Source organism: Misgurnus anguillicaudatus, chromosome 3, assembly GCF_027580225.2.
Source record: "Misgurnus anguillicaudatus chromosome 3, ASM2758022v2, whole genome shotgun sequence".
Taxonomy (NCBI): Eukaryota; Metazoa; Chordata; class Actinopteri; order Cypriniformes; family Cobitidae; genus Misgurnus; species Misgurnus anguillicaudatus.
In genome coordinates, this window is record NC_073339.2 from 25008980 (window position 1) to 25036767 (window position 27788).

The window sequence follows — 27788 nt, forward strand, 5'->3', positions numbered from 1 at the left end:
GTTAAGGTCTTATAAAGGAAATTTAGTTTTTTTAACTATTCAATGAGAAAGAAACTATTAAATCAGGGCCAAAAATATTCAATGCTCAGTTATGACTATTTTTGCAATCCCATTATCCTCTCTGACTTCACTTCAGTCTGAAGGGCAGAGTTATGACCTCCCTTATCTTTTGAAGCAGAGTTATGACCCCATGAATCTATTTGGCACTACTGTGACCTCTGCTCTGTTTTGAACGCTGACTTACGAGACAATTTTGCTGCGTCACAATGGTAAAACACAATACAACATATCGAGCTGCTTTACCACAAAGGAAACATAATAAAAGTTTTTATTACTCACCGAAGAGACAACTCTTCTCTTTAACGAAATAATGGATTATTATTAACTATTTTGATGACTTGAGTCTCACCGGATTTTGCGGGTCCGTAGGCCTTCTCCACATATAGGCTGGCCTGGTGTTGTGTTGAGTGATGCATTGTTAGTCTTTATAGGGTGGATGATGCACATGGACCAGAAGGTCACGTCCCATATATACTGACTGCACTGAGAATAACAGTGCAGTACCTCAGACACCTGATAACACACAACAAAACTGTCTTTAACTAAAAAAGCATACAGGTATCTATTTAGGCATGCATGTGGGTTTGTGTGTGTATGTGTGAATAAAGATAATATGTGACCCTGGACCACAAAACCATATATAATTTTTTATTTATACATAAATAGAAGTATTGATGTATGGTTTGTTAGGATATAACAATATTTGGCTGAGATACAACTATTTAAAAATCTGGAATCTGAGGGTGAAAAAATCGAAATATTGAGAAAATCGCCTTTAACTCATTCCCCGCCAGCCATTTATTTGAAAAGTTGCCCACCAGCATTTTTTGTGTTTTTCACAAACGTTTCAAAAAATGCCTTCAAGGAAAATTTTCTTCTGAAAATATATCAACATACAAATATATCAAATGAAAGAACAGACTCTCTGCCTTCAAACAAACAAACAAACAAAACGAGGAAAAAAACGTTTCATCCCATCTATATTTTTTCTTTGCTTATAAACTCTTAAATATGGGTATTTTTCTTAAAAAAAAATTAATAGCAAAAAATAATAGCATTTTTGTGAAGGAATTTTGTTAGAGATCAGATTCAGAATGATTATCAAAACATACACAGAGTTTAAAATTAGTGAATAATTTTTTGCATCAGTTTTTTTATAAATTGGGTAAGTGCGCCATCTTAGTGGATAATTGCTATATTACAGATTAACATAAAACGTCATCAGGTACACGTTTTTTTTTAATGCAAATGTTTTCTCTTAATTGACGAGATAGCTCATTAATGGCGGGGAAAGTTAGAGTTTATCCAAATGAAGTCTTTAGCAACACATATTACTATAAATACATTTTTGAATTTGAAATATTTACAAAATATCTTCATGAAACATGATCATTACTTAAAGGTCCAGTGTGTAATTTTTAGAAGCATCTCTTGATAGAAATGCAAAATAATATACAAAACTATATTATCAAGGGTGTATAAGGACCTTTCATAATGAACCATTATGTGTTTATTACCTTAGAACGAGCCATTTTTATCTACATACACAGAGGGTCCTCTTACATGGAAGTCGGCTTTTTGTGCCCCCATTTTTCTACAGAAGCACGTAATGGACAATTTTTTTTTACTAAGTTGTCTCTGACGATGACATGTTTGTCCGGTGGCGGCTACCGTAGCTTCTCTATGTGTTTTAAAAGCGAGGGGTGAACAGAGGACTAAAGGGCTCGTTATAGTCGTGCGTAGGTCCTACCGCGTAGCCGCGACGGCATAGGTTCCGCGTCGGTTTTCATTTATACTTTTGGGTCGTCCTCCGCGTCGACGTGCAAACACACGCGTGACCGCTGGTAGGCAGTATCCACGCGTGTAACCACAGTAGCAGGGCGACCGTCAGAGAAGAAGAAACCGGGCAAGTTAACCCACAAACGAAGAAGAAATAGCAACTTGTTGTGTATGATTTGAGAAGACCAGCAATGATGGAAATAAATAAACAGCGACTTTTGTTGCAGTCTGAGTTAAATCACTCCTCAACTTGGCCATTCTTTGTTTTCACCGTTGCAAACGGAAATACCTTTGACGCAGTTTTTTTACTTGACGGGAGGGGTTCTGGTGGACCAATCACAGCGCTTGCGGTCCGCGTAGAACTGACGCGCTGTTAAAAATTTTGCGAGGTGCGCGCCAGGCTACGCAGAGCTACGCACAGGCTACGGATACCCTACGCCGTAGCTACGGCGTAGAACCTACGCACGACTATAAATCGCCCTTAAGCCGTTAGTTGCAATTCGCAACCTCACCACTAGTTGGCGCTTAAATTTACAAACTGCACCTTTAATATGATTTTTGGCACAAAATATGATAATTTTGACTTGTACAATGTATTTTCGGCCATTGCTACAAATATACCTGTGCTGCTTATGACTTATTTTGTGGTCCAGGGTCACAAATGTCAATCACTATGTTTACATGCACAAAATTTAGTCAATCCGACTGAATTTAATTTGATTGAAGTTTACGACAATAAGGTTTACATGCACCCTAAACATTGCAATCTGATTAAAATGTTCGTTTACATGTACATTCTATATAATCCGAACCGAACATCTGCGCAAGTGCAAAGCCAGGGTTGCCAGATTCACGCATCAAAACATTCCAATTGAAATGCCAATAACTAATGAACGAAATCCTTTCATCTTTAACCCGCAGAAATAAAACAACTCATGAAAACAGTTTAAACAGTAGCCCAAATCTAAACTCGAAAAAAAGCAGGGGACTTGGCAACGTCATGCTGCGCACAGCATTTCTCGTCAAGTTCACGCTTTATCTCTGGATAAATGTACAAAGCTGTTTTTGGAGAAAGTTGTTATTAAGAACTTTTCAGATATAAGCAATGAAAACACAATTTTCGAAAGGCACAAACCTATTTTATTGCTTTATAGCCTAATATTATGAAAGAACACACGAACGCTGCAGAATGTAAGGCGCGTGACCCCATTACCTTAATAATGCGTGTTGCCACTGCCTTGCTACTGCATGTTTTCTGTGACGAGAATTATGTGATACGTAAATATGAGGTTAATATAAGACGTGAATTTTAGCACAATTGTTTTGCACATATGCAGAAGGTACTTTTTCACCCGATTGAGAAAATGCTATGATTCATGCGTTTACATGCGTATCACAGATCGGACTATACCACCCCTTTCAGTACAATCAAAATTTGCATCCAATCGACCTCAATCGTATCGATTAAAGTGTTTGCATGAAGGCTTTTTAATCCAATTTAAAGAAAACACCACTGTTTTTCAATATTTTACTATGTTCTTACCCCAACTTAGACAAATTAATACAAACATATATTTTTTTAATGCGTGCACTTCATCTTTGTAAAATGCTTTGTGAATTTGTTAGCATTTAGCCTAGCCCCATTCATTCCTTAGGATCCAAACAGGGATAAATTTAGAAGCCACCAAACACTTCCATGTTTTCCCTATTTAAAGACTGTATGAGTAGTTACACGAATAAGTATGGTGGCACAAAATAAAATGTGGCGATTTAAGCGGATAAAAAATTAGAACTGTATTGTATGGTGGAAGAGCACTTAGCTTGCAGCACTTCGACCTCGCTAAGTACTCTTTTATCCGTTTAAAAAATAGCCATGTTTTATTTTGTGCCACCATACTTGTGTTACTACTCATGTCTTTAAATAGGAAAAACATGGAAGTGTTTGGTGGCTTCTAAATTCATCCCTGTTTGGATCCTTAGGAATGAATGGGGCTAGGCTAAATGCTAACACATTCATAGCACTGTACAAAGATTAAAAGAAAAAATATATGTATGTATTAATTTGTTGAGGTAAGAACATAGTAAAATATTGAAAAACGGTGGGGTTTTCCTTTAATCAATCATTACGATTAAAAACGGATTATTTGGTTGCATGTAAACGTAGCTAATGTGTGCCTTCCCACTCACACACAACGGTAAACTCACCTGAGCCTTTGTAGACATTCAGATCAGCAATACATGACCAGCAGCCAAACCGCAATAGAGACAATGGGGGGAAAACAGGAAAGAGAAATAAAATAAAGGAAAGAAGTGAAAATAAAATATATAGTTTTTTGTCTAACTTTTAGGTCTGTACTTCAGCTAGGTTATCTACTGTCTTATTTCTATGAGTGAAAATGAGCTTAAGGAAACGCTTGCGGACTCAATAAAACTTTAATTTTTACTATACTTGCCCAGATGGAATATAAAATAAAGAAAGTGAAATACAGGTCAAACCAGCAAAATGCTGAGGGGGATAAGAGCTTCAATCCCTGTAGATCTCTGTCCTCTACAATCTTGACTTAGTGGAACAGAATGTGGTTGAGAAACATTGAGGAAGGGCATGAAAGAGGGCAGACTAGGGAGCAACCAAAACCCAGGCCAAATGAATAATGAATCAGGTTTACACACACTGCCACATCCGCCGTGACTCACATCCACAGTTCAAGATATTTGGGAATGTTTGAAAACAATACAGACATGAACACACATGTATGTGGCTTTTACTCATGGCTGCTTTAAATGAGCAGCTGTATTAGCAAGCAAAAAGGTCTTTAAGGTACATCGTTTGTATTTTTTCTAATTTGCTAATTAAAAAATATAAAAAAGACAAATATCACACAGACACACGCACAAAAAAAGTCTCTCACCTGATTTTTGTAATTGAGTTGCGGGCAGGGTCGGCCTCCATTGAAAGGTTTTTCTCGTAGCCACTGAGAGCGAACTTTCACACCTCCACCACAAGAGGCGCTGCAGGTGGACCAGTTAGACCACTCACTTAACCTACAGTCTGTAGAACAAGGCACGTGACAGACTTCCTCTTCATAACCTGTAAAATCAAATATGTCACTTAAAAATGTGCCTGCAATGCATTGTTACAATTTACAGTGGCTCTGCATGACAACATTTATAATATTATAATTACATTTAACTTTTATCCAAAGTGATTTGGAAATTGAACTCAAGACCTTAACATTGCATCATAGACATACTACATACAAGCCTTCTTTAAAGGGATAGTTCACCCAAAAATGAAAATAATGTCATTAATGACCCTCATGTCGTTCCAAACTTGTAAGACCTCCGTTCATCTTCAGAACACAGTTTGAGATGTTTTAGATTTAGTCAGAGAGCTTGTTGACCCTTCATTAAAAATCTACATACGGTATACTGTCCATGTCCAGAAAGGTAATAAAAACATCAAAGTAGTCCATGTGACATCAGTGGGTCAGTTAGAATGTGTTGAAGCATCGAAAATACATTTTAATCCTAAAATAACAAAAATTACGACTTTATTCATTATTGTCTTCTCTTCCGCGTCTGTTGTGAAGTGCATCGCAAGACTAAAGTCACGTGACTGCAGTGACGTGGATGAAGTACGTCACAGCTGACGTGTTATCTGGTGCGCCCCAGCAGTTTTTTTTGTGCGCCTGGGCTTCGTTTACAGACTGAGGGAGACGCACACTGTAAGTTTGAAAAAAATTGCAAACATGTCACTGCAGTCATGTGACTTTAGTCTCGCGTGTGTGCTTCAAAACAAACGCGGAAGAGAAGACAATGCTGAATAAAGTTATAATTTTTATTATTTTTGGACCAAAATGTATTTTTGATGCTTCAATACATTCTAACTGACCCACTGATGTCACATGAACTACTTTGATGATGTTTTTATTACCTTTCTGAACATGGAAAGTATACCGTATGTAGATTTTCAATGAAGGGTCAACAAGCTCTCAGACTAAATCTTAAACATCTTAAACTGTGTTCTGAAGATGAACGGAGGTCTTACAAGTTTGGAACGACATGAGGGTGAGTCATTAATGACATTATTTTCATTTTTGGGTGAACTATCCCTTTAAAGGCAGAATAGGCAGGAATTATCTAAAAAAACTTTTTTTACAAATTTGTTTAAACTGTCTTTATATATCAATACATAAGTAAAATGTAAGTACTCTGAAAAAGAGAGCATAAAATCGAGTGTCTGTACACCTCCCACGAATGTTTTAAACACAGCTCATTTTTCCATTCACTCCACCCCTCCCTTCTGGGTTTCTTCTAAAGCCACGCCCCCGAAACACATGAACACGCTATGCTGTCCCGCTCTGCTGGTAGAAGCATTTACCTGAGACGAGCGGAGAGGAAGGAGCGCGGTGCATGTAGTAACATTATGTCAGAATCACATGTAATAATACACCTAACTTTATCACTATGAATATAAACAAATAGGATGGCTTTTATTAAGCTAGCATATCGATACTGGTAAAGTTTAAAATATATGTTGTTTGATTCGGTAACAAACGAGCTAGTTATATTATAAGTCAAAGCTAAAAACAGATTCCCCTGACACAAGTTTTTTTATTACCATCAGTACACTGTGATGAAGGTGAATTTCGTGGAAGATTCATAAAATATACAGTGTTTTGCATGGAAGAGTTTCCGTGATGAAAGCATTGTTGACTCTGATGAGGACTACACACCGGAGACAATACCGCTACCGCATCGTTGACTCGAGGAAAAGCCACGCAGTATTTATTCTCGTTAGATTTCTTCATTTATTCCTTTTTTTGCCTCATTTGCCTTCGCTGACTGCATATGCAGGTACTGTGAGTTCTGAATGCTCTTTCTCTGACGTACTTTTGCTCTTCCTAGAGTGCCTCGTGCACGTTCAAATCAATCAGGTGTGCGCATGTGTGGGCAGATCCCGTAGCAACAGGGGTGGTGCCATGGTCGCGAGAGAGAGTGATAGTCACGTAAGCCAATCATTTGTTTCGTCTCTAATGGAAATAATGAGCTGTGTTTAAAACAGTCATGAGAGGTCTACAGACACTCAAGTTTTGTACTCTCTTTTTCAGAGTACTTACATTTTACTTATGTATTGGTATATAAAGACAGTTTAAACAAATTTGTAAAAAAGTTTTTAGAAAATTCCTGCTTATCCTGCCTTTAACACTAGACATCTGAAATGAAGAAATATGTATACATATCCCTTATTAATATATAAATACGATATAAAAACTCGTAAATCACCAAAGCTGCTACAGAGATGTGGTTCCACCAATCGTCCCTTCTGATCCAGACAGGCCAGGGCTCTATAACGCTTGCCAGCTCCACACTCGCTCTTCTTTCTTTGAGCTTGCCAGTCCTGGACCGCCTTTTGGCCTTCCTGGTAAACTCCTTGGAGGAAAGGATGCCCAGCCTGATGTTTTATTGGATGGAGCAAACAGGGCGACCAGGGACCCTGAGGTTGGGTGTAAAACTCAGAACAGGGGCAGGCTTCTTTCTCCTGGAGCGGAAACAACTCTTTCTGCTGGCAACGCCAGCGCTTTTTACTGCGACCTGAAAGTTTGTGTGGGGAGGGGGAGAGAAAAGTGGAAAAGTTAGATAAGTGATAAGGGCAGGATGAAAAACATTTTACAGGTGTTTATAGGGTCCAAAGTTAACCACTGCAAGTGCCAAATCTGAAAAAAACCTCGTAACTTAATTTAAAGGGGACATATCATGAATTTTTTTCTTTTTCCATGTTTAAGTGCTATAATTGGGTCCCCAGTGCTTCTATCAACCTACAAAATGTATAAAAGATCAACCCAGTAACTTAGTTTTGGTTAACGACTTTCTGCAAGCATGTGAAAAAATAGGTCATTGAAATTTGGCTCCCCCTCTGATGTCAGAAGGGGATAATACCGCCCTCTAATCTGCACTATCCAACCACGGCACTGCCATAAAGTGCAGAGATCAGCTCATTTAAAAGGACACAACCAAAACGGCACATTTTTGCTCACACCTACAAAGTGGCAATTTTAACATGTTATAATAAATTATCTGTATGATATTTTCAGCTAGAACTTCACATACGTACTCTGGAGACACCAAAGTCTTGTGAAATGTCCCCTTTGAAATATTTTATTTAGGGATGCATGCAAATGTCACGTGCATCTCGTCAGTAAAGCCGCTTTCTTGATTAGTAGTAAATGGCCATCACCAAATCTTAGATGGAGCGGCATTTACTACACAGAGCCGTAGTTAACTAACAAGCTGGGCCATATTGCATTTATTAAAATGAATATAAAATGAATTCTGGACCCTGAATGTACAAAAATTTTACCTATCAAGGATCGGTTTCGGGTACGCCAACTACCACAGCCTTGGCACTGGGTAAATTTGCTCCAGGAAGTGAAGGTGCATTCGTTCTTACATGGCACCCGGCACTCCCTCACCTGTAAGGGCATCACACCTGCCCACCTCATACAGTCGGAAATATCTGCTGCAGCATCATCCGCACCGACACACGTAACGTCTTCAGATGGGAAGGTGATGTGAAATAAACAGAGGGTGAGAAAGACAAAATTCATGAGATGAGATTCATGAATGTAACCCAATATGCTCAAGTTAAAGAAATAATTATTTTTTTCTTGAAACTGACTTCATGCCCGTCTGTCCTGCTCTCAGATTTTTAGATGCTGGTACCCATATTTCAGTTGCCTGGGTTACTGTAGGTTTTGCTGGATGCTGAAACTCACTTCGAATGAATCCCTGCTGTTCGGTGATAGGCCTTTTAATTTACATGTCCCAGCAGGAGATTTTAAGTGGACTGAAATGTCCAAGCAGTGCTAAAAGATGCATTTTTACAACTGTCTATACACAGAAGGGAGTTCCTTCATGCAGTCAAATCTCATGTAAAAAACAATAAATCTGTTACCTACCTCTTAACTCTAAGCCAATCCCGCATGGCTCTGTGGGTCCGCCCACAGCATGTCTCACCGAATCGGGTACCAGAATGCACTGATGCCAGCGGTGGGTCTGCCATCTGCCAGAAAACAACATGTGATGGGGTTTGGATGTCCAGTTACATCATAAAAATGTAGTAATAATTATATCTAGTGGTAGTTTATATCAGCATGATGTACTACTGCATGGACAGAAGTGTTTATGTTTTCCCTGATCATGTTTGTATTGGACAGGAAAGGGTTTTTTACCTGTAAACTGGACACAGAGGTGGCGGCTCACATTCTCTCTCCTCATAAAGAGTGTCTGGACACTCCTGACCTCCATTAGCAGGTTTCTGGATAATGATCCTGTGGCGAGACTGAGTTGAGACCGTTCCATTCACTAGATGAGGGAAGAAGATCAAATAGGCCTGACTATTCATTGAAATATTTTGCTATGGATAAAATAAAGTTCCTTGTAAATGTAAGATATTAAATAACAGGCCTTCGTGTAATCATGAGGTTTGGCAATATGTGTTGATAGCAGTCGGAGTAAATTTATATAAAATTATTTAGCATTTGTCTCACTCACCTAAATAACTCTGTAAACGTTCCCTTATGAAAATCAATAATGTTTTTTTTTTTAAAGGGGACATATGATGAAAATCTGACATTTTCCATGTTTAAAGGCGCAAAAGAGGATGTTTCCGCCGACTGAGAATCCAAAGACCGTTACTGAGTTTTTTAAATAAGCGCATGCGCAAGAACAGCCTCCCTCATTCACAGCTCATATCTAGGAAACGCCTTCCATAACTCATGCACGAGTATTTGAACACGAGTGTTTGTTTACCACTGGCATATGCTGTGTCGAGTCAGTGGATTCATTATGTGAAAAGATATGATAATAAACACATAAGACGTAAAGTTATATCAGTCGACGCTACTCCCATTTCAACTAGCGTGTAGCAGCCTGGTCACTTACAACTACAGTACAAGAAAAACGTCGATATACCTGAATAACAGTACAACAATAATTATTCCACAAAGAAAGAATAATCACTGTTACCTGTCAAAGAGAATTTTTGCGACCTGCGCGTCTGACACCTCTCTGTTCCTTCATTGCTCTCCAGTGTTGAAATGTTTCTCCAATAACGACTCTGGTTAGATAACATTCTTCTGACAATTTTCTCCTCTTCTCAGCGACTTAAAAACTCTTTCTTTTGCGTCCTCCTTCGGGTTTCTTCTCTTCCATGGTGCAGATTCGAGGAGGAAAGCAGGAGCGAAAATGAAAATAAACCGAAACTTAAGACGGAGTTTCATGCGCTATGCGCATGCGTCACTCGTGTAACGTTACTGGAGCGCGCACGTCTCTCCCAAGAAACGTAATGGCAGTGATTGACAAGCCAGAGGGCCAATGACGATTGCGATGATTGCATCAACGATTGGCTGATGTTTATAAGGCCCTACCTTATGCACAGATGACATATATTAATTTTATTACTTTCACTGCGCCTAATAAATAGTCTTTTATCATTTAGTAAAGACAGTTTCAGGTAACATTGCAAAAATGTATTAAACAAACATCCTCTTTTCCACCTTTAAGTGCTATAATTGGCTCCCACAGTGCTTTTATCCACCTAGAAAATGTAATAAAGATCAACCAAGTTACTTAGTTTTTGCAAACCATTCTCTGCAAGCATGTGAAAAAATAGGTAATTGAAATTTGGTTCCCCCTTAGTGATGTCAGAAGGGGATAATACCGCCCCTTAATCTGCACTATTCAACCACAGCACTGCCATTTAGTGCAGAGATCAACTCATTTGCATTTAAAAGGACACACTCAAAAATGGCACATCTTTGCTGAGATTTTGAGCTAAAACTTTACATACGTATAGGGATGCACCGATATGGAAATTTCTGCCGATACCGATAACCGATAACTCTTTATATTTGGGGGCCGATAACCGATATATATTGGCCGATAAACATTCATATTATTTTCACAATGAAAAACTCCCAGACCGCGGACATCTTGTCTTTGCGCTAGACTAGCTTACTCTACTTGAGCCCGCAACACGTGTCATCTTCGTGCTATGTCACAGAAAGCACCAATCAAAACTCCACATGGCCAGCAATGAGCAAGTGAAGTGGTTCAACAAACCAAAATAATCCATCATTTATCGGCTTTCATTTATCGGCCTGATTTTGCTATCAGACCGATAACATTAAAAATAAGCAGTTATCGGCCGATAACGATATGTCGGCCGATATATCGTGCATCCCTACATACGTACATCAAAAGATTTATTTTGTGAAATGCCCCCTTTAACTGTAGTAAAACCATGGTTACCACAAAATAAAATGTTCTAAAACCATAGTTAAACCATGCTTACTGTAGTGAAACCATGGTTTTGCTATCAATAATTAATACACCAAAAAAAATGGTTTTCTATACTTTTACCACAAAAATAAAACATGGTTAATTTTTGTAAGGGCTGACTTGAAATGCAAAAACGTAATTAAAAAAAAAAGCTAGAAGAGAAAACACCAAATGTTTTGTCATTTTGTGGGTCATTTGTGTTACTGCAATTATGAAAATGAACCATGAATTTATTATAGTGTAGTAAAAGTGTAGAAATCATTTTTCGCTGCATTGATTACCATTTGCAAAACCACTGTTAATTTGTGGTTTAACTATGGTAAGCATGTTTTGAGTTTACATTTATGCATTTGGCAGAAACTTTAATTCACAAGTTATACATTTTTATCAATATGCACGTTCCCTGGGTTCAAACCCATGACCTTCTGCGCTGCTAATGCAATGCTCCACCACTGAGCTATATGTATTTGTACAGGGTTCCCACACCTTAGTTAACTTCAAATTCAAGAACCTTTCAAGGACTTTTCATGTCCAACACCCTCAAATTCAAGGACTAAATGTGGGGACAAGGAGAGCAAGGTTACATTGTGTTACATTTAAAGATACATTGTTACAGTTCCCTTTCAAAGGAACTTACGCTGCATCACTGTGGTGACACTTTGAGGACGCCTCCAGGGGTAAGTGCAGGATGTATGGCAAGAGAGACGCAGCGTCTCTTTCCCTCCAGTTACAAATGTAACCCAAGATGTTTTCATGTGTCAAACACAACTATGCAAAAAAGCATTTTGGTATCAATCAACATTCGCATACAGAAGATAAAAGTATTTAAAGCAAACAGTTTAGCATGTGAGCTTAAAAGGCTAGAATTTTTATGATATTATCCTACACTACACAGGGAATAATATGGATTTTTTTCAGAAAACTTCTTGCATAAAATAGATTCAAGCACTTTCAATGACCTATGTATGTATATTTTCAAAAACTTCCCAGGGCCCTTAATATTCCCCCAGATTCACAAACTTTCAAGGACCCATGGGAACCCTGTTTGTAGTAAAACCATAGTTAATTTTGTAATGGTCTCCCCCTGCGAAGAAGAGTCCTATTCGAAATAATGCTGCCACAGCCTACAGATGAATTGAAATCTGAACTAAATATAGCAACATGCAATGATGTGATAATCTACCAGTATGACAGACATTGCTGCATCTCACAATGATTGGCTGTCGCCGAGTGTTTTCATCTCACATTTGCATAAATTTGAGATTTCTGACACATGCTTCACTCTAATGTCAATCCCACAATCCTTTGCACAAACCTGCAGCTCAGCTCCGAAAGAGAATGAAGTGAAAACTGCCGCTTGTCACCGTGCCAGTTGAGGTTAAAGCATAAATGTGTACAGAAGAGATGACTGTATGTTTACCTGGTAAACATGATGTGGGACAGGCGCTCCATTCACTAAAAGGTGTGACGACACAGTCAATTTGGCAAGGTAGAACACAGGAGCGGATCGATTCGGGACGAGATGACTCGGGGCAGCTAAAGCAGAATCAGTACAGAAATACTCACAATTTAATACATTTCAATTCCATTCAATTTAGGTTATTAGAGAGCCCAGAGGATAATCTTATTGCTTGTTAGTTGCTAAACAGACTTCAAGGGAAAAGTAAAAGCTTTATCAAATGATCTATTTTCCTCAATTTGTTTTGGTTATTGCACTACCCAGTAAGAATGTAGTGCAATAAAACGAATGTGGATAATAACTCAGATCATCTGCTCTTGACAGAATGTTTTTATACTAAAATCTCTAGCTATTGATCAAAGACTTTGTGAAACATAGTAGACATGCAAGAAAAGGTCTTGTTCTTTGGAAAAACATTTGAGAGAAATGAGAATTTTTAATTTAACTTCATCAATGCTTATTAGATACAACCGAGACATTAAAGCGATACAACGTGACCCTGCATGTAAAAACCCAGCTCAAGTCATTTTTTGCGAATTACTGTTTTCTACACAAATTCATCCTACATAATGAACGTTCTGTGAAAATATAACCTTGTTTTCTTTAAAGGAAAACACCACCGTTTTTCAATATTTTACTATGATCTTACCATAACTTAGACAAATTAATAAATTTCTATCTTTAATTAATGCGTGCACTTTATCTTTGTACAGCGCGTCGTGAATGTGTTAGCATTTAGCCTAGCCCAATTCATTTCTTAGGATCCAAACAGAGATGAAATTAGAAGCCACTAAATGCTTCCATGTTTTCCCTATTTAAAGACTGTAACATGAGTAGTTACACAAGTAAGTATGGTATAAGTTGTTTCTTTACCGTTTTGGTACAACATGTCCATTGCCAGCTTTTCTGCAGGTAACTTGGCGCATCTGCACTCCAGTGCCGCAGGCGTCTTCATTCTCCATCTGGCCTGTGCTGTTCCTCTCACTCCCATCTGTGATAGTGTCTGGCATACAAGGCTCCCAAGATGAAGTATCCCAGTAATACACTGTGCAAGGGTTTGTACCACAGGGTCTCCACTGCTCCAGCTCAGACCCTGGAGAACATGGCTTACCTTCTGCAACCGACGGTAGAGAAATATGTTTAGTTCCTTTTACGTCTAATAACAGTTTAAAACAAAGCAAAGTAGGCTTCTGCTAGTGTATACTTATGAAATATACTTCGTGTTTGAAGACATTATTAGTAAACATTCATCTTTATAAAAGGATCTCCTAAACTGGGGTTCGAGTTGATGAAAAAAAATAAATTACAATTAAAGAGCACCTATTTTATTGCTATTTGGTATAATAGAATGTGTTTGTGTGGTTTATGGTAAGACTTTTTGTAACTCCAGATTTCACTCTCTTCCTGAAACGCACAGATTTGAAAAGCTCTGGCTGCGTCTGAAACCGCATACTGTATAGTAGGTACTGAATTAGATGAAGTACCCACTTACTTGGCGTTAAAACAGTAGGTACTCTATAGTATGAATCCTGGTAGTATGAATGAGATTCGGACGTACTACATCCGCCATGTTGCTACATCACGTGACATACGTTGTCATCACGTCATGTCATTTCAGCGCGAAAACAGCCGCGTGCCTCTTCTTCTTCGTTGGATAAGTCCTCTCCCGGGGCATCATGGGATAGTGAAGTGTCCATCGTATGCACACTGCAAAATCTAACCGGAAGTAGTAGGTCATCCGGGTACTTTTCGCATACTGTTTTCGAATACTATGTATTCGGACATACTACTCGCCTCGTCTACTGCTTTTTGCGTACTATGTGGTGTGAAGTAGGCGATTTCGGACGCAGCATTTGTGTCCCTTATTGGCCAGCTAATCTGTACGTTGTGATGCCTCTGACGTCAGTTGAAAATGTGATGCTCCTTGCCATGTTTGAAAGATTCGGATGCTAACAGGAGTTAACTTACAGGCTGTGAGTTCGAAGCAGGATGAATTATGATAGAGTCGGTCTTGTACATCACCAATCCCAGGAAGTAAACTGTTGCCTACAATCCGTGTGTTTGTTGTAGCCCAAGAAAAGAGATTTACGTTGGAGACGATAACTCGCATCATTGTTTACTTTGGGATTTGTACCTTTTGCATATCATTAACATGTACTAATACACACTTACACACCAAAGGAAATTTAAAAACGTGAATCGGACAATAGGTGCTCTTTAAATCATAAATAACTAACATATTTTCTGGACTATAAGTCACACTTTGTTCATAGTTTGGTGGGTCCTGGAACTTAAGTTCCGGTGCGACTTTTACATAAAATAATTTTATATGAACCAAGAGAAACTATTACGTCTACAGCGGTGAGAGTCCGCTCTATGCTGCTCCTGTATTTATGCAATTCAATGGATTCAGTGATGCGGAATGACTTTGGGACCTTTTTGAACTTGATTTGGCTTGTCGTTTTTATTTAGGCTATTCAGCCTCCCAGGTATGTTCGATATGCTATTGTGTATCGTGTAAAAGACTGTTTATGTTACTTTAACATGTACGGACACCTATTCAGCCTGCTGTTCTGTGCTATTGTTTAGTTGAATAACTTGCCTTTCCAGATTAAATGTCTGTTCTTCCGCTTAGATTTTGTGAAATAATTTTCTAAATAAACGCGACATATAGTCCAGTGCGTCTTACCGTATTTTCTGGACTATAAGTCGCTCCGGAGTATAAGTCGCATTAGTCAAAAAATTCATCATGAAGAGGAAAAAACATATATAAGTCGCACTGGACTTTAAGTCGCATTTATTCAGAAAATTATTTTTCTTTTGCGGGGCATTTTGTTTGTTAAGTCTTTCTCTGTTGTCTTTAAGTTAAAGGAACAGTATGTAAGAAATTTATATTAATTATATCATAAAATGGCCCTGATATGTCACTAGACATTAAGAAATAATTTTCATTTCAAATACTTATATCACTGACAACAGGGTTCGGCCAGGATATTGTCATTTAAAAAGTGGAGTTGCAGCCCTCAACTGATGTTTATGTTGTCATGTTGTGTATTGGCTACCAGTTGTGTGATTGCAGTACCAGTTTTAGCCACAAGTTTTGTGATTGCAATACCAGTTTTGGCCACAATCCTACATACTGTTCCTTTAATGTTTCAGTTAACAGTTTTTTTCAGGGGTAGGCTACAAGAGCAACATATAGCGCCCTCTCGTGGCTGTAGTTGGTAATGCTTTTTTTGGTTCATGTTAGTCAGTATGAATTAATTTTGACATATAAGTCGCACCTGAGTATAAGTCGCAGGACCAACCAAACTATGAAAAAAAGTGCGACTTATAGACCGGAAAATACGGTATATATGTTTTTACCTTTTCAAAATGAATTTTTGACTGATGCGACATATAGTCCAAAGCAATTTATAGTCCAGGAAATACGGTAATCCAATAACTGGTAATAATAACAATAACCATGTAAAATACTACAGCTAAAAACCTTTAAAGGGGACAGAGAATGAAAAACCATTTTGTCTTTGTTGAATAATGGTAGTCTACCCACATTCACAAACATACAAAAAGTGCTAAATATGCTAAACATCTCAGTCTCATAGAAATTCCTCTTTTAGAAATGTCAGCCAGAAAACAGCCCAATCTGAAAAACTGATGCGTATGACATCACAGGCAACTAACTGCCCCTCCACTTTAAAATAATTGGCTACATTTTTTGAGTGGCACCAAAGTCAGCCAATTAGAACTGAGATTGCAAGTTAAGCCAGTAGGGGGAGCCAAATAGGTGCAAAACCACTTGTTTAAAATCCCCCACCCTAATAGAGCTACCTGAGAGAGGTTTTTAGGAAGCTTCTAAGGCATTACAGACCCAAACAAAAAAATTTTGTCTACATGTCACATCACAGAACAAGGATAAATACTCCGTTCAATCATTCTATGTCACCTTTAAACAAATGAAAAAGAAATGTATTAAAACATGCAAATATTTACTTAAATGAAAATAATTTAGGTCAAGGAGGTTAGGCTGACAAAAAAGTTAGAAAACCCCTGTATTAACCCCTAACCTACACCATAACTTTTATTAACAAATACAGACAAATACAGTATAGCATAGAAAAATGCATAGGAATATATTACACTGTTTATACGTATCCATAAATGATAATCAAAAACAGGATAAATTAACAAATACAATTGTATTCTTAAAGGCATTGTAAGTTGATTTGGATAAAAGTGTCTGCCAAATGCATAAATGTAAATAATAAAGCTTAATATTTCTAGGCCTAAGCTAAAATACACATTTTAAAAAGTATATTGATGTCTGTGGTAAAAAGGCCATGTGTTCATGGGGTCAACTAGAAGTCATATCCATTATGAGTAAGTCATAAATAAAGCATGAATAATTAAAAAGATAGAGCTGCTTAATGGACACCAGCATAAAAGAAACGTGTAAATATGACAGGACAAGGATTAATAAATGATCTACAATACACTTTCAAAAGTGGATTAGAGACTGAACTTTACTAATGAACTCTGTAATTGAGTGTCTAGAGTTAAAAAACGTGCTAAGTAAAAAGGATATCTTTATATCATGTACTTTCACCCAGCTTTGGGTCAAAAAACTGAACTTAACCCTATAACCTATAGTTGGCTCAAATATAACCCGTTTCTGGGTTAATTTAACCCAACGGCTAGGTTTTACAGTGAACAATACCTATAGATTTATAGACACGCTGCAAAAAATGACTTTCTTACTTAGTATTTTTGTCTTGTTTTCAGTAGAAATATCTAAAAGATATGTATTTTCTTGATGAGCAAAATGACCTAAGAAAATAAGTCTAGTTTTTAGACAAAAATGATACAATTTAAGTGAATTTGTGCTTAAAACAACCAAAAATAGCTGCCAATGGGGTGAGAAAATTTAGCTTGAATTAAGTGTTTAAGAAAAAAGAAATCTTATTTCAAGATTTTTTCTCACACCATTGGCAGATAACCTTGCTTGTCTCAAGCACAAATTCACTTAAATTGTATAGTTTTTGTATATAGTTTTCTTAGTCGCTTTACTCATCAAGAAAATACATCTTGATTTAAGAATTTTTACATATTTCTACTGAAAACAAAACAAAAATACTAAGTAAGAAAGTCATTTTTTGCAGTGCATTACGGGGATCAATGTGGATAAAGCTTTCAGTAAATGTAGACTACACTGCAAAAAATTATTTTCAAGAAAAAATGTTATTAGCAGTTTTGTCTTGTTTTCAGTATAAATATCTACACTGTAAAAATTCTTAAATTAAGATGCTTTTTCTTGATGAGCAAAATGGCCCAAGAAAATAAGTCTAGTTTTTAGACCATAAATATAAAATTTAAGTGATTTTGTGCATAAAACAAGCAAACAAAACTGCCAATGGGGTAAGCAAAATTTTTTTGTGTTTAAGACAAATGTTCGAGATTTTTTTTGCTTACCCCATTGGCAGATTTTTTTTGCTTGGTTTATGCACAAAATCACTTAAATTTGATATTTTTGGTCTAAAACTAGACTAATTTTCTTGGGTCGTATTGCTCATCAAGAAAAAGCATCTTAATGTAAGAATTTTTTATATTTTTACTGAAAACAAGACAAAAATACTAAGAATTTATTTCCTTGAAAATCATTTTTTGCAGTGTTTCTAGTAAAAAACAGATTATGATGTTGTAATATGCTGCACACTTGGTTGAGCTTGCATTTAAACAATCAGCAAGTACACACTTATTTTCAACCCAGTGTTAGGTCAAAAAGGGACAAGCTAAATTAACCCAAATATTTATATTTGACCCAACAATGGGTTAAAACAACCCAGCATTTTGGGTTGAAACAACCCAGCATAGGTTAAATAACAACCCAAGGACAGGGCTAATCCCTTTTTAAACCAATGCTGTTTTATAGTGTACATGTTTGCAGTCCAAATGTTTTAACGTGTGTGAACCTACGCTTCCCAGGAAGAGCCAGGATAGGACGAGAGCGAGTCTGTCTTCCCTCAAAATGTTTACTGGAACATGATTGTGAACATGGAGACCAGGAACCCCAATCTCCCAGCACACAGTCTTCAGGACAGGCCATCTCACAGGTCTGCTGGGCTGGAGGAAAATCACCTGGGCATCGATCACTAGGGGCCGACTCACCTATTATACAAAAAAAGACATTTTGACTGAATGCATTTAGCTTCAAAAACACATACAAGCCTGTTCTTTCTTCTATTTCAGATTCCTGTTACAAGATTATTTTCTTCTTCAGTAAATTAGTATTCAATTAACATCCTATTTTATACAAGGGAATATTCAATTAATACACCAGTAAAAATTATGAGGGCTTTTTAAATAACAGAAATATCTCAGACTTCTTTCATCTTCCAATAATTATACTGAAAAAATAAAAAAATGCAGTGAACAATCAGTTTTCTGTAATTAAAGTAGAAAATTATGCAAATAAGTTGTTTAGCAGGCATGGTGATTGCTCGGTTCCCTCCTCAGAGACTATGAATGAGCAATATTAAAGCAACTGTAGTTGTAATTAACAGACAGCTTAAAAAATAATCATCCCATAATGAATTTAACAGTAAAATATCAGTGCTTACTACACAACTCTCTGAAATGATTTATGACGATCGGTTGGTGGCATTGAGCGGTCAGATATTTTTGTATCATGACCTCGTACATCTTCCACACTGCTAGTTTCTTGTTTCGGTGGTCTCTTTACTCAAACTCACATACATACCTCAAATCAATACTTTGTCCATTTGTTTGTTAATCAATTTATACATTTTATCAGTATGTGTAAAATCGAACCAATGAACTACGTGCTGCTAATGCAATATACCATGCTGTTTCTGCTCCTTCATATAGCCAAAGAGTCTTTAGTTTTATCCGATTTATAAAAGACAAATCAGCTCTACCGATTCTTTCCGAATAAGCTCGAGCTCCTGGAGGCTTACAACGGCGAAGTCACGAACAAGCACACACACAAAACATTATACCTAAATTGTCTGGATAACTTATGATTCACTAAATGTTCAAGTCGTTTACATTATATGCATTTACGCGCTAATCGGCAACAAAACACAGACATTTGATGTAGTTTTACTTAAAGCCTGCCACTCAATGAAATCCAGCATTAAATAAACACACATGCACAATTTTGCTGCTACCGCGAATAAACATACTAAATCCATTGTTTCTGTAATGCCGGGTTCACTGGGAAGCTGAACAAGCTTAAATTTTCCTAACAAACAACACAACACAACACTTTTTTGGTGATGTTGATTTTGTGTCACCTCTTCGTTGGTGTGTGCGTTCAATATTCTAGTTAAAGTGCCCATATATGGACTTCCACTGTACTTTATGCACTGAAATTGCCCATAAAAGAACTCTAAAAACAAACGGTGCTATATAGCACCAAAAGTGGTTCCCTGCCCGCAATCATAGAAGAACCATTTCCAGCGCCACACAGCACCAGCGAAGCACCTGCGCAAAACCACATAGTGCTCCGCAGAACCATATGTGGTGCCATAGTGGTGCTACATGGCCCCTATATGGTTCTACACAGGTGCTACACAGGTGCTTCACCGGTGCTATATGGCACTAAAAATGGTTCTATGGTTACGACCAAAGCAACAGTTTTGGTGCTATATAGCACCGTTTGTTTTTTAGAGTGTAGGTATAAATCTTTCATGTTCGAAAAACTTGTACGAACCCTGTCGAAGTGCATTCGGCACAGAAATACTCGCCACACGTCCTGCTTTTTTGACACTTTGCCTACTTTTAAACAGAATGCATGAAATAGCTTTAACCCCCCACTTAATAATGTTTAATAAGCAGTTAAATTGATTATAACAATGAAAATAATGATGATAATAACCCTGATAAGCAATGTGTCCATTAAGGGTGTCACGATTTTAAATCTAAATCGATCGAAATAAATCACAACCTCGAACTTCGAATTAAAAAATGGAATCGTTGATGCTGCCACACCCCATGTCACGTCCAGTCGTCTTGCCAAGCGGAAAAAAAACACGTGTTTAGTGCTGCGAGTCAACCTCCTCTAACTTAGCTAGCTACAGCCAGTCAAAAGATAGCATGGCAGATGCAGGAGACACCACGCAAGCTGCTCTTTACACGGGAAACAAAAAACAGCACGCGCCTCTCGCCTTCAGCTGAACTCAATCAGAACAGAGCAGAATGGCGTCTGTGCCAGGACAGATCGTTTCTCTGAACTGAGATCTGTTTAAGTTTCGCAACAACTTATTTCAGTTGCTTAAAGGGGGTCGCACATCGGACGCACAGCTCAGCGCTGCACAGTGCCGTTCTAAAAAAATCGAACACATCGCTTTTTATGAGTATACGCACATCGGCGCCGACAGGTGGTGCCTGTCCGCACCGTCCAGCTATGACTCAGGAAGTTGCTCAAATCCCTTTTGCGCCACAGAGCGCCACTCACATAGTTTAACATTAAATAACATTGTATTTGTCCCAAATCATTAACGATTAACATTCTGAAGTTTTGAAGTAGACGCTATTTGACGAAGCTCGCAATATTTAATGTGCACTTCTGGTTTACGATACCTCTGAGTTGTCCTAGACGCGACTCGACGCGACCCGGCACTGTGCGTCCGGTGTGCGACCCCCTTAAGAGTTATGAAAACAGCATTTAAACATGACTTATTGGGGTATAGTCTCACAATCTCGTCTGACGGTAATAAAAGCGCATTTTAAGGTGCAAAGGAATGTTCATCTGACAGGAAGTTTTGTTTGATCAGCTATGTGCGTGTACCATATTTTCCCACTGGCAGCACGACTAAAATGGCAGGACATCTTCTGGTTCAAGGTCAGATATTATATTTCATAAAAGTCTAGTCTGAAAATGGCATTGCATTTTTTTGTACTTTCAAAATCGAGAATCAAATCGAACCGTGACCTTAGAATCGAAAATGTAACCGAATCAAGGATTTGGAGAACCGTGACACCCCTAGTGTCCATTAAATAACACTTAATTTTGTTGTTTAAAAAACACTGCCATTAATAAAATGTACTCTCAGCAGTGTGTTTCTTTACAACGGTTTTCAGTCAGGATTCAGAGTTAGATCTATCCATTTTATTACACAAAAACCTTCACTTCTTCCTGATCAACAAACTTGAAGCGTATTTGTGTATATCCTCTAATCCTGTACGGTAAGATCTTCACACAAAAACAATCATGCGGTTTATTTCTCAGTTTGGCACGTACAGAAAGACACAGATCACACGAGCACAGAATCAACTGGTAGATGTTCTTCAGGTTGTTGTGCGATAAAAGAAAAGATAGACTAATAAAACAGATCCCCTCTGAGAATCAGATATCGAGCTGCTATAGTTCATTTCTTCATTACGTCTCTGATGCAGGAAGGGCAGCATTTCTAAAAAATCTATCTTTTCGAATCACATTTTTTTGCCTTAGATGTAAATGCACAAATGGTGCAAGAAACTGAAACGACTAAAGGTGCTCTTAATATGTACTTTTATGAGCTTTGTAACCACCATCCTGCCTGTTGTTTTATAAAGGTTTATTTACATTGTCTTTGTGCCGTGCTAGACGGGGAGTTTTTCCACCTAACTGTTGCAGGAAACCATTTCCCAGAGTTATTATGTACCCGGTGCATTAAAAAGCGCATCAGGGGTGCAGAACTGTTTATAGTGAGCAGTCAGAAATCAATAGCAGGATCTGCCTCGTAAACATATATCAGACTTGCAGTCAGATCACAAAACCTGTATTGACAGCTATTAAAGCATCAGACAGATCTGTACAATGTAAGACACAAAACACGCTTCAGTGATCCCATCATCATATTTAAAACACACAGACTCGCATTGAGTATTCCTTATATTGGGAGAAAGCGGGGCACAACTTATTTTGGTTTTGGCTCAATCATTCAAAAATCTTATTTTTACACAAGCAACACATATCTGCTAATAATCAACAATTAACTCTTTCCCCGCCAGCATTTTTTTTAAGTTGCCAGCCAGCACCAGCATTTGTTAAGATTTTAAGTTAGTGTTTTATAATTTGGGTAAAGCACCACCTAATGGATACTATGGATTGCCCCAAAAACCTATTTATTAGCAGTGAAGAGTTTTCTCTTAATTGACGAGATAACTCGTCAATGGCGGTAAAAGAGTTGGGGGGGTAGAGCTATTTTATGCATTCTGACTTATTAACACTGTTTAAGAGCTGGATTCATAGGGAAAGTGTCAACATATGACAGAGTATTTTTGTGCCGAATGCACTTCGCCAGGGTTTGTACAAGTTTCGGAAAGTTTTTTTTGAGCATGAAATATTTATACGTAGGATGTAATACTACTCTATAGGTACTCAAAATTAAAGGATTAGTCTATTTTCTTAAAAAAATTTAGATAATTTACACACCAGCATGTCATCCAAAATGTTGATGTTTTTCTTTGTTCAGTCAAGAAGAAATTATGTTCTTTTGAGGAAAATATTCCAGGATTTTTCTCATTTTAATGGACTTTAATGGACCCCAACCCCAACAGTTTTAATGCAGTTTAAAATTGCAATTTCAACAGAGTTTCAAAAAACTCAAAACGATTCCAAACGAGGCATAAGGGTCTTATCTAGCGAAACGATTATCATTTATGGCAAGAAAAATTTAAAATATGCACTAAACCACAACTTCTCGTCTTCCTCCGGCTGTGTGATGACCTCACGCAATACGTCATCACGTCAAGAGGTCACGGATGACGAATTGAAACTACTCCCCAGTGTGGAGAAAGTGGACCGTTCCGATGTTGTTGTATGTGGAATGATACAAATTAATGTCTTGGTGTCAGTTTATTGTTTAAAATGGTCCGCAAACGTGCGTTTCATGTGACACGTGACCTTTCTACGTCACTACGCAATTACGTGAGGTCGCGCTGGCTTGTCACACAGCCAGAGGAAGACGAGAAGTTGTGGTTTAAAGGTGCATATTTTTTTATTTTTCTTGCCAAGGATGACAATCGTTTCACTAGATAACACCCTTTTGCCTCGTTTGCGATTGTTTAGAGTCCTTTCAAACTGGAATTTTAAACTGCATTAAAACTGTTAAGTGTTGGGGTCCAATAAAGTCCATTAAAATGAGAAAAATTCTGGAATGTTTTCCTCAAAAAAAAACACAATTTCTTCTCGACTGAACAAAGAAACACATCAAGATTTTAGATGACATCGTGATGATTAAATTATCTGGATTTTTTTAAAGAAAATAGAATAACCCTTTAACATGAGATAAGCAGAAACAGCATGTGTTATAGGAGCTTTAAGGTTTGTTTCTTATACAATTACAGAGACTGATGTCTAAGTGTTACAGTTTACCCCATGCAAGCCTTAAAAGAGCTCAGATCCCAAACCCTTTAAGTGCGTCTGATGTGTTTTCTTGTAAATGAGCATTTTTTATCAGACTCTTAATGGATTCTGCCAACAAAGCAATGGCCTCTTTAAGTATTACATTTCTGGAACAGCAGGTTTCATAACAAGACCATATTTATGCAATGTTACTGCAGAGTATAACCTAATTACTGTACGGCAAGAATCTTATATAACTTCAAGTCAGCTGCATTTCACATTAATGGCTTTGGCATTTAATGTTCACTTCTCATTTATGCAACATCCCTAGTGCATGCTGGGCAGATGATGCTGTCAGGGTTAATGCATATGTGTCTGATGCAATATTCAACTCTGCCATGTCTAGTCATGCCTGATGAATGCCTATCTCGGATAGTACACATTTTAGGAGACATGTATGTTTCAAAGTATTATTATATACAGCAATAAAAATGCATTTAAATATGCATTAGTGCAATCAGAATAAAAAAAACATATTTAAAATCTAAATGTCAACATCTGTGGGTGCCAAATATATACTATAAAAATATATGTAGTTAAAAATCTGAAACACACCGCAATATTAATACATATCGCCAGAGTTTATACTGTATATTATTAGTGTCTGGACTGCAGTGGTAACACTCTATAGATCACTCATTCACTCATAAGCTTTCTGATGATGGACATCACAGGCGCTTGTCATAGATGAGTGACATTTGGACAATACTGTCACAAACCTCAGAGGACTCCTCAGGCTACATTTTTATATCAGAACTACAGTACATCACTGTGACATGCATCAGTCTGTCAAAGAAGATTCTGATCTTAAACCTGTCAGAAAACAGCTTAGAGACACACCATATGCCCACTGGGAGCAGAGGATATGAAAACAACTGATGAGCTTCAACATTCAAGATCTGACAAAGGGAATAAAAGAAGGCTGGACACAAAAAGAGTGAATAGAAATAGGTTGCTAAGGTGTTGTGAGTGGTTTAAAGCCTGTTGCTTGAGTTGCTACAGTGTTCTTGGTGGTTGCAGAGGTGTTGTGAGTGTAGCAACTCATAGCAACAGGCTTTAAACCACTCACAACACCTTAGCAACCACCAAGAACATTGTAGCAACTCATAGCAACAGGCTTTAAACCACTCACAACACCTTAGCAACCACCAAGAACGCTGTAGCAACTCATAGCAACAGGCTTGCTTTAAACCACTTATAGCAACAGGCTTTAAACCACTCACAACACCTAAGCGTTCTTTGTGGTTGCTAAGGTGTTGTGAGTGGTTTAAAGCCTGTTGCTATAAGTTGCTACAATGTTCTTGGTGGTTGCAGAGGTGTTGTGAGTGTAGCAACTCATAGCAACAGGCTTTAAACCACTCACAACACCTTAGCAACCACCAAGAACACTGTAGCAACTCATAACAACAGGCTTTAAACCACTCACAACACCTTGCTGTTGCTAAGCCTGTTGCTATGAGTTGCTACAGTGTTCTTGGTGGTTGCAAAGGTGTTGTGAGTGTAGCAACTCATAGCAACAGGCTTTAAACTACTCACAACACCTTAGCAACCACCAAGAACACTGTAGCAATTCATAGCAACAGGCTTTAAACCACTCACAACACCTTAGCAACCACCAAGAACATTGTAGCAACTCATAGCAACAGGCTTTAAACCACTCACAACACCTTAGCAACCACCAAGAACACTGTAGCAACTCATAGCAACAGGCTTGCTTTAAACCACTTATAGCAACAGGCTTTAAACCACTCACAACACCTAAGCGTTCTTTGTGGTTGCTAAGGTGTTGTGAGTGGTTTAAAGCCTGTTGCTATAAGTTGCTACAATGTTCTTGGTGGTTGCAGAGGTGTTGTGAGTGTAGCAACTCATAGCAACAGGCTTTAAACCACTCACAACACCTTAGCAACCACCAAGAACACTGTAGCAACTCATAACAACAGGCTTTAAACCACTCACAACACCTTGCTGTTGCTAAGCCTGTTGCTATGAGTTGCTACAGTGTTCTTGGTGGTTGCAAAGGTGTTGTGAGTGTAGCAACTCATAGCAACAGGCTTTAAACTACTCACAACACCTTAGCAACCACCAAGAACACTGTAGCAATTCATAGCAACAGGCTTTAAACCACTCACAACACCTTAGCAACCACCAAGAATACTGTATCAACTCATAGCAACAGGCTTCAAACCACTCACAACACCTCTGCAACCACCAAGAACACTGTAGCAACTTATAGCAACAGGCTTTAAACCACTCACAACACCTTAGCAACCACCAAGAACGCTTAGGTGTTGTGAGTGGTTTAAAGCCTGTTGCTATAAGTTGCTACAGTGTTCTTGGTGGTTGCAGGGGTGTTGTGAGTGTAGCAACTCATAGCAACAGGCTTTAAACCATTCACAACACCCTAGCAACCACCAAGATAGCAACTCATAGTAACAGGCTTTAAACCACTCACAACACCTTGCTGTTGCTAAGCCTATTGCTATGAGTTGCTACAGTGTTCTTGGGGGTTGCTAAGGTGTTGTGAGTGGTTTAAAGCCTGTTGCTATGAGTGGATACAGTGTTCTTGGTGGTTGCTAAGGTGTTGTGAGTGGTTTAAAACCTGTTGCTATGAGTGGCTACAGTGTTCTTGGGGGTTGGCAAGGTGTTTTGAGTGGTTTAAAGCCTGTTGCTATAAGTTTCTACAGTGTTCTTGGTGGTTGCAGAGGTGTTGTGAGTGTAGCAACTCATAGCAACAGGCTTGAAACCACTCACAACACCTTAGCGACCACCAACAACACTGTAGCAACTTTTTTAAAGCATGTTGCTATGAGTGGCTACAATGTCCTTGGTGATTGCTAAGGTGTTGTGAGTGGTTTAAACCCTGTTGCTTGAATTGCTACAGTGTTCTTGGTGGTTGCAGAGGTGTTGTGAGTGATTTAAAGCCTGCTGCTATAAGTTGCTACAGTGCTCTTGGTGGTTGCAAAGGTGTTGTGAGTGTAGCAACTTATAGCAACAGGTTTTAAACCACTCACAACACCTTAGCAACCACCAAGAACGCTTAGGTGTCATGAGTGGTTTAAAGCCTTTTGCTATAAGTTGCTACAGTGTTCTTGGTGGTTGCAGAGGTGTTGTGAGTGTAGCAATAGCAACAGGCTTTAAACCACTCACAACACCTTAGCAACCAACAAGAACACTGAAGCAACTCATAGCAACAGGCTTTAAACCACTCCCCTACTGAAAAATCCAGCTAAGACCAGCATAAGCTGGTAGCTGGTTTTAGCTGGTATAAGGTGGCAGTAGCTGGTCAGTAGCTGAAAAAGCTGGTCATGCTGGTGGGCCAGCTGGTCTTCCAGCCTGACCAGCTAAGTCCAGCTAGACCAGCTTTAAAAGTGACCAAAACACAACTAGACCAGCTTGCTACACCAGCAAAACCAGCTTCCTACACCAGCAAAACCAGCTAAAACCAAGCTGGAGACCAGCTAAAACCAGCTCACCAGCTTATGCTGGTCTTAGCTGGATTTTTCAGTAGGGTCACAACACCTTGCTGTTGCTAAGCCTGTTGCTATGAGTGGCTACAGTGTTCTTGGTGGTTGCTAAGGTGTTGTGAGTGGTTTAAAGCCTGTTGCTTTGAGTTGCTACAGTGTTCTTGGTGGTTGCAGAGGTGTTGTGAGTGGTTTAAAGCCTGTTGCTATGAGAGGCCACAGTGTTCTTGGTGGTTGCTAAGATGTTAAAAGTGGTTTAAAGCCTGTTGCTATGGGT

At 38.3% G+C, this 27788-nt stretch overlaps 1 protein-coding gene across 1 annotated transcript in view; it reads right to left on the minus strand.

Moving 5' to 3' along the window:
- The window catches only part of LOC141363549 (thrombospondin type-1 domain-containing protein 7B-like), a 57187-nt gene that overhangs the window by 11527 nt on the left and 17872 nt on the right, over window positions 1–27788 (minus strand). The window contains 9 exon segments of the mRNA XM_073866348.1: window positions 410–573; window positions 4749–4927; window positions 7126–7434; window positions 8201–8392; window positions 8799–8902; window positions 9072–9204; window positions 12602–12717; window positions 13514–13754; window positions 18614–18805. Coding sequence (XP_073722449.1) covers window positions 410–573; window positions 4749–4927; window positions 7126–7434; window positions 8201–8392; window positions 8799–8902; window positions 9072–9204; window positions 12602–12717; window positions 13514–13754; window positions 18614–18805 — 1630 coding nt within the window.